We start from the raw sequence: 16487 nt of genomic DNA, 5'->3' as shown, positions 1-16487 counted from the left end.
TGATTATGTCAAATACACTATCTTGTGCTTTTGCAAATGAGCACAACCATAAACGTGCCCACTTCTCAAGCAGCTCCTCTCAGTCCTCTGAATGACCACGATATCAATACCAAAGCACAAAAGTGTATGCTCACATTTGTGTTCACAGTCACCCTTACTTGTTCTTTTCTGAGAATTCTTTCTTCTTCCCCCCAAATGTATCAATAATAAGGAAATGTATTTATCATAAACATTCAGGAGAGTTCTGGCTTCATTTTACCTTTCAGGACTAACGATACTGGATTCCTCTCCTACAAGGACCATCTACCAGTAACTGAAATTGTGATCACAGATACTGACAGACCTAACTCTGAAGCAGCTTACAAGCTTGGGCCTTTGCTTTGCCGGGGTGATAGTAAGTAAATGCAGAGTTGTGCTAAGTAACGACGGGTTTTGATAATGATAAATTTTAAATGTTGTATGCTAAACAGGCTAAGATAATGCTTAGCCATCCAGTTTTTTGACTAGTTAGAAAGGAAAAAGCCAAAATTAGAAACGCGGATAGAATTTTAAAAATATACGTTTATAAGCATATATGTTGGTAGTGAAGACAGGAACAGTTAGTATAGTTTTCAAATAGACATTTTGAGGACAAACTCCGGCGTTTTTGTGTGATTTCAATTCAGTTATGAATTAAACATTACATGAAAAAGAATTAATAGTTATTTACCATATCTCAGGAGAAAAAAGCTCATTTCTAGATATGTATGCCTCTGTCACCAAACCTTGTGTGTTAATTCCTCTGAGTATCTGTGCAAATAAGAAAACTGTACTAAGGGAGATTAGGTCACTATACACTATTTATGAGCAAAATTTCAACTCTAAGAATTTAAAAATTCATAACATATCTAGCAGTTCAAAAAGAAAAGCTAGTATATGCTAAAAATGTATGTACAGCAACTAGAACAAAATCAGGTCTGAAGAATCACTGAAATGTAATAAGAAAACTGGAGAAAATTTAGTACTTATTGAAGATTTATGATGACATTTATGACCTCATCAATTAACATTTCCTGTCAAAGAACATAGATCTATTTTATATTCAGTAATAAATGATTGAACAAAATTCTATGACTGCTAATATTGTAATCAAAATGAGGAGAAGCAAAATATAGGTCATCCTAAAAATCTTGACTAATGAATTAAAGGGACAGGATTTTTGCCTGTAGTTTAGGCAAGGGTTAAATATATTTAATAAACTTCATTTTTTTCATCAAACGTTATCCTATTAATTTTCATGAATCTCACTATTGCTTCAAATAATTACAAATTACTATTTTTATTTGTTGTATGATTGTCCTCTTTCATCACATGACATGTTTGTTTTTCAAATTTCTTCAGCCTTTATGAATAAAGGGAAATGAATACCCGTAAAGAAATACTGAGGCTTACTCAAGAGACTGCAGATATAAATGCATAGGAATCAGAGTGTGTTTATTTTTATGTCATCTCTGCTTTCATTCCTGTGACTTGTCAGGTTGATTATGCCTGAAAGATTTGTTAACAGATGTGTATTAACAGCAGCGCATTCTAATTTTCTTATGAAAATTCATAAGGCTCAAAAATACAGTTTAGAGCTTCCTTTTTACTTCTTTGAAACCTGAATGTGAAATAACTGATTATTTCTATCCTGCTCATAGCAGGGTCAGACATGAGACTAGACAAAGCTGCTCAAGGCTGTGTCCTGTTGAGGCTTGAGAACCTCCAAGGATGGAGCCTGCACAAGGTCTCTGGGCAGCCTGTTCCACTGCTTCACTGTCGTCATGGGGGAAAAATGTTTTTTTTATATCCATTCTGAACGTCTCTTGTTTCAACTTATGGCTATCATCTCCCATCCTCCTGCCACGCACCACTGGGAAGTGCCTGGCTCCACCTTCTTGATGACCTCCCTGTAGGCTTTGGGGGGCTGCCGAGAGGTCCCCCCGGAGCCATCCCTTCTCCAGGCTGGACCAGCCCTGTCCCTCAGCCTGCAGGTCAGGGCAAGTGCTCCAGACCTCTCCAGTGTGGTGCCCCTCCACTGAACTTGCTCCAGTTTATCCATGTCTTTCCTGTGCTGGGAAAAACACAGGACTCAGCTTGTAGATACGGTCTCACGAGTGCTGAGCAGCAGACACAGCCACATCCTTCAACAGCCTGGCCTGTGCCCAGCTCGCAGCCCGCCAGGGCCCTGGGGCCTCTCAGCAGAGCTGCCCCAACCCCACAGTGCCCAGTGCCCCACTGTGTCGCTGCGAGGGGCTCTTCCTTCCCAGGACAGGACTTGGCATTCTCTATATTCATAAGGTCAGCTCGTTCCTCTGTTCTGCCTAGGTCCCTCTGGATGGCAGTTCTGCCCTCAAGGCTGTTGACTGGTGATCCTGGTTTGGTAACATTTGCAAAAAATAATACTGAGATGTGCTGTAATTTAGGAATAGATGGCGTTTGGTATTTACATTAAAAAATTGCACAGCGAAAGAATCAGGGACAATAACAAAAATGGAGAGGAAGTACTTATAGTTCATGTACTACTAATAAGTGTGGAAAATTTCCATCTCACTGCTTACAAGTTTCCAGCCATTATTAATTATGTAACCTGACCTCAATTATCACAAATCTTAAAACATGGATCCCAACTAGCTTTCCCTGATGCATCATTAAAATATACACACAGTACTGACACCCACTGACCTCCCTTCCTTTATTTGATATTTTCTTAGTCTGAGTGATTGAATAGCTATAAAATTTCATAGTGATGCTAAAAGATCACAGTGTTTCTAGACAAGCTACTGTAGAGAACTAATATATCATGAGGAGCAGTACAAGAAGAAGTCAAAGCCTGAATGTCAGAAAAATAGTTTTATAATGTCAGACAGTATTATAGATCTTGACTTTGGGGAAGCAATTTGGGATTGAAATAATCTCAGTGAGAAGACCTTTCTGATTATGACAGTTAACGGTAATAAAACAGCAAAACCTTGAAAAAGAACATTCAGTTAGGTTGTTTAATAGGAACAGTAAGAATGATATTTTTTCAGATAATTTTAATATGCCATTTCAGATAATTTTAATATACCCTTAAGACAATAATGGTAAGAGATGGCATAATTTTAGGAGGTAGGGACTAAAATTTGAGAAAACAATACAGAATTTCTTAAGGAAAAAGAATGTGTAATTATAGAATTGTGACATTAGAAAAAGGCAAGGTACTGAATAAAAGTAATAATACTAGAATGTTTTAACATATTTACTAGAAATTCTTTACTATGCTCTTTATATTGCCTTTTAATTTTTTGTAGTACACTACAGTATGTCTAACAAATTATACGTCAGCATTGCTGGTATCAGATTTGAAATGGTAACTAGATTTAATAGATATACTTAATCTGTGATCAACGGAGTAGGAAAATTGGATGAATTTTTAAGCATGCAAAGACAAAAGAAACCTCTAGGCTATTAGTAGATAGAAAAAAAAAAACTTGAATACTAATGATTTTGAAAAGTCCACCCTTATAGTCTTTCTTTTATTAGAATTTTATCAACATACGGCTTTTGCTCAAATATTGAAAAATTCATGAAAAACATCTCTTTTTTGGTCAAAAAGTTTGCTTTCTTGTAAGAGTTTGGTGAAAACTCTGATATATTACTAGCAGGTTTCAGTAAACATTGGAAAATATAAGTATTTCCCAAAGACTGGAAGAAAACTCATATGCTGATATTATGGATAATAGTTGAGTGATTATAATCTTTCATCATGGAATTGATTCCTGGACCAAAAATAAGATTGTTGATGTAGATCTTAATCGAATGAAATATAATATGAGGATAATGCAGTATAATATAAGGCAATATACTGTTCATCATAAGTTTATATATGAGTGAACTTGGTCAAACTTTTGAGAGACTAGTATTATGTAAAAGCATAGTGATGATGTAAGGTACTTGGAATCCAGTAAGACCCTTGGTGGATTATCACATGCTTTGTTGAATGCAATGTGTTAGAAACACACAAATTCAATTGCAAACAGATAATGCAAGTAGATAATCAATTCATTCTGAATTCCCACTTTGACATTTGTATATACATATATATATGTCTAACGTTCTTTAATGGACATGAATGGTGGATAGGTTTAGAAACCCACTGTATTAATGTTATAGATGATATCTTTACCGATGGCAGCACACTAACTTTCTAAATTGATCATCAGCCAGGTCTGTTCCTCTTGCTTACAGCAGCCCCAGAGCTCAGGGCATGTCTCTTTGTCAATGACAGATGTCTGTGTACTCAATGTCCACCTGTTCTTCATGCTTAGCTTATCAAAGTCAATTCATTTAGTCCAAACCTAGGTGTAATCCATGCTATTTTGGCCCCTTTTACTGTTTTCTAGGTAGTTAGTAAAATAGTTTAGTACAAGTCTATGCCTAAAATTTTTAACTGTGTAAATACAGTCTAGGATTGCACTAAGGGGCTGAGAGGTGCATCTTTCAGTGAAAGCCTCACAAGCTCAGACTGTCTGCTTAACTCAGATGAAGTATGAGGCATTATGTTCAATTTAAATGGAGTCTTTCACATAGAAAGTACTTGAAAATAATGGTTTTTGAAGTCATGAGAGAAAATCAGACAAAGATCTAATTGCTGGGATTTGAAGCTGGGGAAATGGAGTGAGCATGTGTGTGTACATAAGCATATAACATGATAGTAAGAGCAATCATGGATTTCCCATCAATGGATAATTTCTTTTTAATACAGATTGAGGATTTTTCCTAGAGTAAATGGTCTTTTTCAAATAGGAATTTATTCAGGGAAGTTATACAACCGATGTTATATGGGAAGTCAGACTAGATGATCACAGTTTTCCCTTCTGGTCTTTTAATCTGTGACTTTTATAATAAGCTGCAATGTAGTGGAGCTGAAAGTACTGATACAGATGAGGCAGCTGTATTCCACAAATTCTCAAAGGCAAACAGTTGCCAGCTGGCCAGATTTTAGCTTTATAAGAAGCAATTTGCACACTTCTCAGTAATTCTGACCTCCTTATTGCTGTGCTGAGTGAAGTGAAGTTTTACACATAGCAACACTGACAGGCAAATATGAAGAAAATAAATATAACTCAATCATGTGATAGATCATGATTATTTTCTTGCCGTATTTTGCACAGGAGTGCAGCAAAGCAGCATCCCTCTACCCCCACCCACAAAGCCATTAGCATACAAAGAGTATAATCACATAAGTTAAAGATCAGTTTAAGAGGCAAGACAAAAAGCAGCAGACGAAAGGCAACAGGATAAATCCAGACCTAGTAATTTCATTGAGATCAGTCAAGTTCAACTGTTTATATTCTATACTAATAGGATCCACAATTTACAGTAAGCACACTTTGTGCAGTATTACCTTTCTATATTATTACTACAGTGCATTTATAAACTAATCATGGTAACATTTCAATGAAGTTCAAAGATGCTGTTGACATAGCTGGGGCCAGAAGTTGGCTCTTGCATAGAAGAGCACATTGTGTGTTGGGAGCTCTCTGGGAGTCACACAACATCCTTCTCAGGGAGAATATGGGAAACCTGAAAGGCAGATCAAATAAAGCATCATCTCAAACAAAATAACCTGTTTGAGAACTCAGCAAGGACCTCCAAGTTAACAACAGTGTGCTTTAATTACATCCCTCTATAGAAGATAACCAATATTTTGTGTGTCATGTCAGTTAGAGATTTGTTCTGTTTTGAGGAGAAGGGAGGATAATCAAAAAATATTTATAGAAATTATTGCTCTGCAACATGAGAGCAGTACATTTTTTCTTACTAAAAATACTGTGTTAATTCCCCTGCCTCTCCACTAACATTTATCCCTGCTGGAGTTTCATACTACAAGAATGAATGACACAACACTTAAAAGTATCAACACAAAATTGTTAAAATAATGATAAATTTCTATTTTGATGAAAGACTTGGAGTGCTCTACTATATACATTTACACAATTGTTTTGGAAGAATCATTTTTATCATCTTGGAAACATTCAATTGGCTAATTTATCTGTCTCATTCTCATTTTCCCCCTTTTCACATTACATTTTCAAGTTGGTATATGCCAAACACTAAAGTAATTTTTCAACATATATAATGCTACTTTTTTATTTATAACAAACAAGACTGTCTTCTGCTTTGCTTTTTTAATTCATAGGAAGACTATAGTCTTCCTACTCTCATAAAATGCTAAATACTATTGATTTCTTATCTACATGGTGATTGTCAGTTCCAGAAAACTCAGCAGGAGACAGTGAGACAAATGCTGAAAAATGAAGAATTTTTTTTTCCTACCCTGCTTTACAGCACAAGATACTCTGTAATACACTTTCCATAGATGTATTTTTAACCTGTTTTATTCATATAGTACCATAGCATTCATAAACCACATAATTTTCAGGACTGAGGAAAAGAGCAATTGGAGAAGTCAGATGAAATTAAGACATGAAGAATAAAAATTCTCGTTTTAAGGACAGTTTTGAGAGTCTTGATATAAAAACAAAATTGTCAAAAAGAGAGGGAGAATTCAACCTACCCTTTAGGTCACTGTATTTCAGCAGTGCGTTTGACTTTCCTAACCTCTGCCTCCCACAAGGACTCTAGTCGGATCAGCAAGGATTGTTCAAATGCTTCACTGAAGCTAATTGTATCATTACTCTACCGGACTGTTGCTGCTGCTATTGTTTCTCTTCTAATTGCTAGCAATGTTTTACCAATTTTGTATAAATTACTAGTATTAAATTTCCCATTGTGTTTGAATTACTGGTAACAGCCAGCCCATTGTTTTCTAAATAGCTGTTATATTCTTGAGTCATAGTTGCAGCCAAGTTCTGCTCTGTGGGAGCCATGACCTGAAACATTTGAGAAACATGGGCTTAAAAATGATTCCAGTGCATGAGGCTGTTGTCTTCAGCTCCTGGTGTTTTGCACAAAATGATAAGCTTCCTTCTGTGGCTGCCACGGGGGGAGCCCGTCGTACAGTGGGGGAGAGCGAGGTGCAAAGCTTCTCTTTGCTCTCCCAGCCCTGAGCCATCTGTTCACAGCTCCGGCCTACCATGCAAAAATTGTCCTGATTGCGGCTCCAACTTGTGATGGCTGGCAGAAGTCCCAAGTGCCTAGTGTCGCAGCAAGCAATTGCCAGAATAAAAGCATGTCCTGCCATGCTGCTTTTCTAGGCACAGGATTGGAACCCCGATTAAAACTCTATTAAAAAGTCCAGCGGGGATGCGTGAGGGGACTTCAATTTTCCTTCAGTGAGCTGTGGATCGGGCCTGTTTGTATTGCAGGCTTTGATCCTGCAGTAAGAGAGGAGTTTGCAAGTCTGGGCTTTTTTTTCAAAAACTGGGAGTGCCTGGAGCAAAAGACATATTTTTCCATACTATTTAGAATCAAATCACAGCATTATCAGGAGAATGTGCACTGGCCTCGTTCAATTAGATAAGAAGGTATTGAATGCCTCATTTGATTTAGAAAGCAATGTAGCTTAGTAAAGAGACAGATACATCTGTAAGAATTCAGCAGTAATAACAAGGTATTTCTACTTGAGCAGCATAAAGTAGATAATGTGCTCATTAGACGAGAGTGCTTTTAGAGATTATTACGTACGCTTTTTAATAATCAAGACCAAAATCTAGCACATTATGATTAAATGCCAGATTAAAGAAAAATAAAACCAGTGGAACATCTATGTATCTGTTCCTGTAACCTCCGCTCAAGTAAAGGTGACATATTGGAATCATCATGTAAGAGTGCATATAAATCTCTAAACTGTGGTCAATTTAAAGAGAAGCATTGTCATAAACTTTAGATATTTAATTCCTTCTGTAGGAGTTGTTGGGAACTTTATCTTGCTCTATGTTATCTGGTAAATCTTCACTGGACTACAATAACAAGATGACTGCAGTCCTCATGGTGTGGGAAATATATATATAACCACTGTCACAGCAATTGCTTGTATCAACTATTGCAGATATAGCACTTCATAAAAAACTGCTATTATTATTTGCCTCTGATAAGGTACATAGGTTCCCCTTTGGAAAATCTAGCTGCCACTGAGATTCCAGGACTTTTATTTTCCATTAATTGTTTTTGGTTAAATTAATCACTTTAACCACTCTTTCTGAACCGTTCTTCTGTGTCTCCAGGAACCCCTGGTTCTTTCTACTACCTGAATGGGAGCTGTGGGTGGAAGTTAAACCCACTGCATGTTACATCTTTTTCCTTGATCTAGGCATATTTGTTTGCTTAATTGGTTACAAAATTTAAATTGACAATATTAGCTAATGCTGTGTCACTTAATTTTTTGCTCTGATTGACCAGGAGCATTTTGGAATTCAGCTTCCTTCAACACCGAGACTTCCTATCTTCATTTCCCTACTTTTCATGGGGAGCTCAGTGCAGATGTATCATTTTTCTTCAAGACCACTGCTTCCTCAGGAGTGTTCTTAGAAAACTTGGGAATTCAAGACTTCATAAGGATAGAGTTATACTGTAAGTAATGCCACTGAAGGGTTCTTTATTATTTTGTTTTAGCTTTCAGTTGAACTAAACTGGAATTCAGTTTAAAGGGGGAATATTTTAAAAATGTTCTCTAGTTTTTTTACTGTTGTTGCTACTGTTATTGTAGCTTTTTCATTTCCAAAAATGTCCCAACAGTGAGACTGAATTTAATTTTACAAATATACCTTCAAAGAGTGTTTCTGCCCTAGAGATTTCTCAGTCTAAGGACACAACGAGCAATGTGTTCAGCCTGCTTACCTGCTTCCTTCCTCCTCTGCCAACCTACCTCCTTCTGGGTTTTAAAGCTAGATCTTACCATGGATGCTGGGAGATTCGATCAGAATCAGAATGTGCAACTCACTCAGCTGCTGTAGCACCATATCCTAACCTAGTAATACGTTTTCCTATACTCAGGGTGAATGTATCTTCCTTTTTTTCCCTTTTTTCTTTGTACATCACCAAAGCTTTAGACTTCTATATATGGACAAATTTTTGCTTTAAAAGAGAAAAATAAATTACCTTACTCAGTAATATGACTGATGCAGGATGAATGCTTTATGTTAGTTGACTTGTATTTTAGTCTTCTGTTGTTCATTATTAAAGGAGAATATTTAAAAAGGCAATACAAGAGTGTTATTTCAAAAAAACTCTTGCCTTCATTTTAAATGGCAAATCATTTTAAAAGCTTCATACTTAACAAGGTGTCTCAGAGAGTTCTCGATAATTCTTTTTATCTTATGATTAGAAAGTTCTCATATTTTTACAGATCCATTATGTCAGCACACTGAAGGATTGTCTTGTGAAGAAATACAAATAAATGAATAGATACATATTTCATATCATATAAAATAATGCTTTAGTAACAGTAATGTATGATTAGTACAAAACAAAATATTGTTCGCTAGTTTTTTGGCAAGTTTAACAAGTTTAACTTTAATTAGGTTTTGTTACCTTATTGTAACAAAAAAGAAACACTCACTTTATTCTTCTATGGGCAGTTTAATTACAAAACATTCTAACTTAAACTTGATGGATTTGGTTCACGTTGTCTCTAACTGTAATGCTGTATTCAAAATAGACCGTATTTTCAGTAATGATTTTGCCATGTTTATCTATTTTTTGCCATGTGTGAATTGCCTTCTGTTATAGTGTTGTAAGTAGGTACTGAACATATTAGCCTAATAAACTCAGTGCCACATAACACAAAAAATATTCTGGTTAGCACTTTAGTAGTGAAACCATGAAGCAATGAAGATATTCTTGTGTGATAAATTTTCTATTCTAATGAATAATTTAATCATGAGACGGACCATACCCTCATTAGAGGAATTGGAGGAATGCTACTGAGAGGAATTAGTCATCCTCCTCTAACAAAAAAAGTTTTATCCACGTGGTTGATAGATTATATCTCTTTCTTCATGAAAATAATAAGCAGACAAACCTTGGTCACTGTCCCTTTCATTCATAAGCATCCTTCAGTTGTCAAAATTGCTGAATACTTTTGTTTGTTATCTGACCTGTGCCTCGTGAGGCATGAGGGAAAGTGAAAGGCTTTGCCATGTTGAATTGGTCTCAGCATTGAAAAAAACAAAGTTTATCGCATTGTTGAATAGCACATAGAGATATTTCTTACTTCCAGATGCATTTTAATGTATTCAATAAGTAACTTTTTTGTAAATCGTTGGAAGAATTATTTGTACTGAAGGCAGAATTATGTGTTTTCACTGAGGGTAATAAGGGCAGAAATCAATAATACACATTTTTGCCATAAGTATCTATGCAAAAAAGAAAAAAAAAGGAATCACCTTGAACATTTTGCATTGTATGTGATCATTTATACTTCATCATCATATACTCATTTATAATTTATGTGAATGTAAATCACCAACCTACACTTGATACATGATTAATAGTTGCACGTAAATCAATGTATTTGATTTGTGTAATAAATAACAATAATGAAAATGTCAGGTGTCAGTATTTAAGATGAGGACATGTTAGAAAAGATTTAAAACTCATTATGTGATTAGTACTTGGCATTCCATACTAGCACAAGGACTTTTTTTAGCATTTTATTGATTGTTCTCAAGCTTTATATCTAATTCTTTTATTTATAACATAATAGTCTTTAGACATTTAAGTCTGTAGCTTTGCTGAAGCAAAAAAGTGTCAAATCAAGACTCAATATAAAATGTGAAATTTGGTGCTGTTCAATTTTATGAACAGTTATAAACATTACAATGCTTCTATGTATAGTATTCTGATTAGCTATTGTGAGAAGGAAGATGTTCCGAAGATACTGTAAAACACAGAGGAATTGAGTCATTTTGAATGACACAACAAATTTTTTACAGAATTATAAGAAATTCAAATTGTTATTTTCTTTTGATTTCCTGATTTTCTGAAAAGATAGCGGCTTTAAGCAACAAGGACTAGATTCAATTCTGAGAGCTTATGTAATACATTTTATTAAATATTTAAGTGACCAAAAAGTCTAAGTAATGCTTTTCTATTTATGAATACTCACTGAAAAATTCTTTGTTATTTAAAAGCTATGATTTAAACAGAAATGTAGAGTGGGGCTGTGAATCTACTCACGTTAGTTTAGAGGGGGAGGTGCAGCTGAATTGGTACCAGTTTTCAAGAGTTTAGTGTGCAGCTGCTGTCTCCTTTTGCCCAAATTTGTCATGTATTGTCCAGGCTGAGTGAAAACGAATTATTTCCTCCACTGAAAGTGCTCAGGTTTTGTATTCTGTAGGATATCGCCTGGTAATCACTTTCTGCTTCTACATGTGACTGGTATCCTAAATGGTTGTTGATGGCTCTGCTTGCTGTTAGTCGTGTTGGCAGCAGGCAGCCACGATCGCTCTCCATGATCACCATTGACTGCATCTTCCGCTCCACTTTGCCAATCTATAGCTGTGCTCTGCCTATGTTTGAGTGCACCCAGCCACTTCTCACAGGGGTCCCTGCACTATTTGGACTATTTTTGTTACAATGCAAAGGCAGATGAGAGCCACGGGGCATCTTTGTCGTCAGAAGAAAGTTCCTCAATAAAGACTTTGCATGCTGCTCTGAAAACTGCCAGAGCGCTCTTTGCCCCATGGTCCCTTGTCCCAACATGACAAATTTTGGAATATGGTCGATGTTTCTCCACATCCTGTGGCACTCCTTCCACAAGGGTTTGACCTCTGCACTTACAAATGTCAAATTTCATCCAAATTTACAGTGTAGTTGGCTTAACAGAGTTGTTTAAAATATTGTAAAATGTCAATTGTTTGTATTTATCCTTGAATTTGACATATTCTGTTCAGTCTTAGGACACTTCAACAGATACTATTAGAGTCACCCTAACTCTTTGGATTTTTTTGGATTGATTCTCTTTTTTCAAGATCATATTATTTTTCTGGTGATACTAACATAATTCATTATTCCATTGGTTATTTCAAAATCTTTATTATGTGTTGTCTTGGCTTTAAGATCTAAGCAGTCACATTGTTTATCAGATCTGTCATTCTAATATGCTATTTGATAGGCACATTCAGTAAGTTCAAAGCAGAATTTGTGTTTTCAGGCTTCACTCCAACAGTATCCAGAGGATTACAAAGACCTCCCTACAGAAGGTAACATTCAGCAGAAATTCTCTCTGCCTGATCACATGGAGTTTCTGTTGCTTTTGTTCTCCTGCTGTGTATGTGGGTTTTTTTTCGCCCCTCAATAAGGGGAGACTGAGCTCTTAACCTTGTCCAAATGAAAGAAGCTTATCCTAAAATCCATTTTGCTAAAGAACTGTTATTAGGCATCTATTATTTCTTATTATTGTACACAGCACTGTTGATTTTTAAGCAGAAGTGATCACTGATTACAGAACGAGTTCTGTTTAAAAACTGACAGCATGCTATGCCTTATTTATTTCAAAAGTCAAATGCTTTGTGTATTTGTCATTTTATTTTTCTCTCTCAGGTTCAATTCTTAAAGTAAAATATTTCATAATAACCAAATTTTGGGCTTAAGGGATTAAAAGCATGTGGCATTAGTCAGTCTAAAGGTTGGCCAAAGTGGATCTAAGTGTTATAAAAGGGTTAATGTGTCTTTGCAGTATGAAAAACAAATCTATTTCATTGGAATCTTATGTATATTTATCAATTCCATAAATTCCATAAATGTTTGAAGAGGTTTAATTTCCCTTAACTTATTCTGATCATATTGCTTTTCTCTCAGAGTTCACTGAAGTGTATGAAAACCTTTCTGTTGGTTTCACTGGATCCTTCTCAGACCTCTATTTCTTTATTTAAATCCTTAATAATTTAAATTGCTAGTAATCCCTTATTTAGAGATTTCTTCATTTAATAAGTTTGTCCTTCAGTGTGCAAAAGAAGTTTCATAGAGAATATTTATAATTTTCAGACTTTTTCATATATTCCTCCTATTATTATTTAGACATGCAAAATTCAACTATAATTTTTTAGGAATATGTAAATCCATATAATATGAGAGATGTTTAGGGAATGACTCAGTTTACTTCACCATGTAAACAATCTTATAAACTAGCTCAGCCTTTATTATATTAGACTACTTGCGCAAGTAGGTTTAGAATGGAAATTTTTATGAAAAAATGGATATACGGCCTGTCCATTCATATCACGTAGCTCTGTCTTCTGCCAAGAGCAGCATCACAGAAGTTGTATCACATTCTGCAGCATCACAGTAGAATGCTGCAAACACAACTATCTTCAAGTAGGTCAATAAGCTTCTGAGTTTTGGTAGTCTGACAACCTATGTAGCCATTTTGGACATGGAATTATCCTATCCCTCAGATGAGATCCCATTTTGAAATCTGAACATCTCATAAAAAGAAGTCTAGTGATATTAGGTACATTATGGAACAAATCTGATCTTTCCAAAAACCTACTCTGCTGTTTTGGAAAAAAAAAATTCATTTGTTTCAATAGGTAGATATTTCCTTTTATCCAGTGTACATGCTTACTAGATCAAAATTTGTCCTCTGATAGTTGTAGAAATTATGTGAATAAATAACAAAAAATAAGGGGGCTGGTAGAAAAGGTTGGCTGGATTAAAATAGTGATAAATGAAATTTAAAGTTAAGAATGGTAATCAATTAGCATGCAAGCAGGAGGTGTTTTTTGTCCAAATTGAAAAATGATGAAGCTAGCACGCTCACTATTTCTTGATGTGGTGTTTAGGAGGCCATAAACAGCTTGATTTCCATTCTGCTGCCCAATCAGGGTTATCACTGTCAGTAAGTGTGAAGAATGAATTTTATGGATAGGTACCATTAAGTCGAGTTTTGCTCTAAAGTGAATAATTTTATCCCATGATAGCCAGAGGAAACAGTAGGCTAGACATCTTAAAATACTTGATATTTAATGATATTTTTGTGACCCAAGTAACTGTGAGATAATTTGAATAAACTGTTAATGATGTCCTCTTTCTAGCTCCATCCGAAGTGATTTTTTCATTTGATGTTGGAAATGGACCTAGTGAAGTTATAGTGCAATCACTCACTTCCTTGAATGACAACCAGTGGCATTATGTGAAGGCTGAACGAAACATCAAAGAGGCATCCTTACAAGTAGATCAGCTTCCTCAAAAGTATCAAGCTGCTCCACCTGATGGGCGTATTCGCTTGCAACTCAACAGCCAGCTTTTCGTAGGTAGGCACACGTTTCACAGATTCTTTATGAAGATTTTCTTTTTTTTTTTTTTAAGTAACCAAGCTAGTAGGTATTACTAGATGAGCTTTCAAACATACTATCCTTTTATTTTTGAGATTTGTTTAAAGAACAGCTAAAGGATCTGCTCCTCTGTCCTTTATTAACTCATTTAATACAATGTTCAGAACATGTTTACTTAATGCTGGAAATGAGAAAAAGGGACTGTTATTTGCTTTCACAGAACCATGAGTAATCCAGATTTGCAGTCTGTTCTGCCTAAACTATGAAAGATTCAAATGAGGAAGTTTATGTGAGCCTTTCGGGCTTTATACTTTAGCATATGTGACATTAATGTATTGAATTTAGATAAACTACTGCAAAAGAGTAATAGTATAACCAAAAATTAATGCTTATTTAAAATAGTGTATACATGTTACATATATGATAGTGTTCTCACTGTAATATTGGCATAATATTTATTCATATGTTTGTGGTGTATTCATACGGTATATACTCTAGGGGCATATAAAGACTGCCTTATCTTTAACTATGCCAATAATATAGCTAGATCTACTACGGGACGTGCTAAATGAACTTATTTTTCATTTGCTGGGTGCTGGGGAGGAGGACAGTTAAGGAAAAGAGTGTTATGAAATTGTAGGTAAAAAAAGCTGTGTGCCCTTAAGAATTTCAGTACACTGGGACTGGAATTTTGAACTATGTCTCAAGAAAGCATCAAGAGAAGAAGGAGAGAAAAACAAATCTTGGAAACAAAATGCATTTTTGTTATGGAGGAGGATTCTGTAGCAAAGAAGATAGCCAAGATACGAGCTATAGTGGAGTTAGGAAAAGTCATAAAGTTAGTTTATATTCATAGTAATAACTAGTATATTTAATGGAAGGAACAGGAGTATCTTTCAGTAAGTGATACTAGTATCCTTTTATTTGTGATACCATATAATTACTATTATGCGAACAGCTAAAGCTACATTCCTTTGATATACAAGAGCTGATCTTTATCTCCAAGAAATAGTCTAATTTTACAGGTTTTCTCGAGTATCTTGTCACCTAGAATTTAGGAAAAGGTTTATGGCAATATGAAGTTCCTTGCTACAGTGAGCTGGTCTCTAGCTTTGCTAGAGCATTGCTTTTCCCAGAAGATCCAGACCTGTTCTAAGCTGTATTCATGGATTCACTTTCCAGTAATCTTTTCTATGAAGTAATTGAATAGACTCTTTTTTGTCAAATAATTGGACCAAAGTAATTTGACTATCTTGTCAAATATTTTGCAATTCCAATAAACTTAAATACGTTCATCTCTCATTTGCAAGTGTCAGTTTAAAAATTGGTTTGACTTTTATATGCAAGCAAGCAGTCTAGCTTGTTTTCTTCAGATATTGTTCAACTTGAACAACCTGAACAACCTTCACAGGTTTGTACAATTACTTTGAAATAATTTGGAACAGAATTGATAAAAGTGATATTTGTTTGATTTTATTATGTTGTAATACTGTGTTTGAACTTTAACAAAACAAATGACTATGATTTTTTAATCCTTTGTGCCAATGTTTTTCCTGAATATAATTTCTAAAGGTTAGCTACTTCTTCAGCAATTTTCTTGTGAGTAACCTCTTTGTTTCTACAATTTTATTCCTGTTCTGTGGATCAATGTGGATTTCTAGTTTATTTTTGCTTTTGAGTTAAATCAGTCCATTGGCTTTATATATAAATACATATATATATTTGTATATTGTATTTTAATTTTCATCTCTTTAGTCAAATACAATTTTCTTCAGTATAGAGAGTCATCAGACTACTCTTTGACTACTACTTATGGTTGACTGGTACATTCATTACTCCGTGCTCAAACTTGTCTACTGAAGCTAGTGAAAGAATATAAGGAACATGAAACATACCATGTCAGAAGACATTAGCAGAGACATATTTTATTTAAGTATTATCTTGTTTGCTTAGTACCTGCTATAGTTACCTATCAGTCATTTACAAACTTACCAGACCTTTGATTTCTTCAGGCTAACAGCCTCTGACCTCCTTGCTAAGTGTAAACCCTGTAGTTTTCCAAAAGCTATCAACAAAAGCCTAAAGCTGCCATCAAAATCCTGATTTTAACAGAGGCAACATAGAGAAAACTTTCTCATTGTTATGTGGTTTTGTGCCATTTTATCTGTAAAAAAATGAATAGATATGTCAAGGTACCAAGTACAAATAAAACTGGTACTCTAATATATATATATAAATGTAATATGC

The 16487-nt window shown here is 35.1% G+C and overlaps 1 protein-coding gene across 1 annotated transcript in view; it reads left to right on the top strand.

Moving 5' to 3' along the window:
• CNTNAP4 (contactin associated protein family member 4) overlaps window positions 1–16487 on the top strand; it is a 231818-nt gene that overhangs the window by 197282 nt on the left and 18049 nt on the right. The window contains exons 15-17 of the mRNA XM_062599127.1: window positions 267–394; window positions 8365–8535; window positions 14001–14219. Coding sequence (XP_062455111.1) covers window positions 267–394; window positions 8365–8535; window positions 14001–14219 — 518 coding nt within the window. The remainder of the gene's footprint in view (window positions 1–266; window positions 395–8364; window positions 8536–14000; window positions 14220–16487) is intronic.

The sequence above is a fragment of the Rhea pennata genome, chromosome Z (genome assembly GCF_028389875.1).
Source record: "Rhea pennata isolate bPtePen1 chromosome Z, bPtePen1.pri, whole genome shotgun sequence".
Lineage (NCBI taxonomy): Eukaryota > Metazoa > Chordata > Aves > Rheiformes > Rheidae > Rhea > Rhea pennata.
This window is presented reverse-complemented; position numbering and strand designations above follow the sequence as displayed.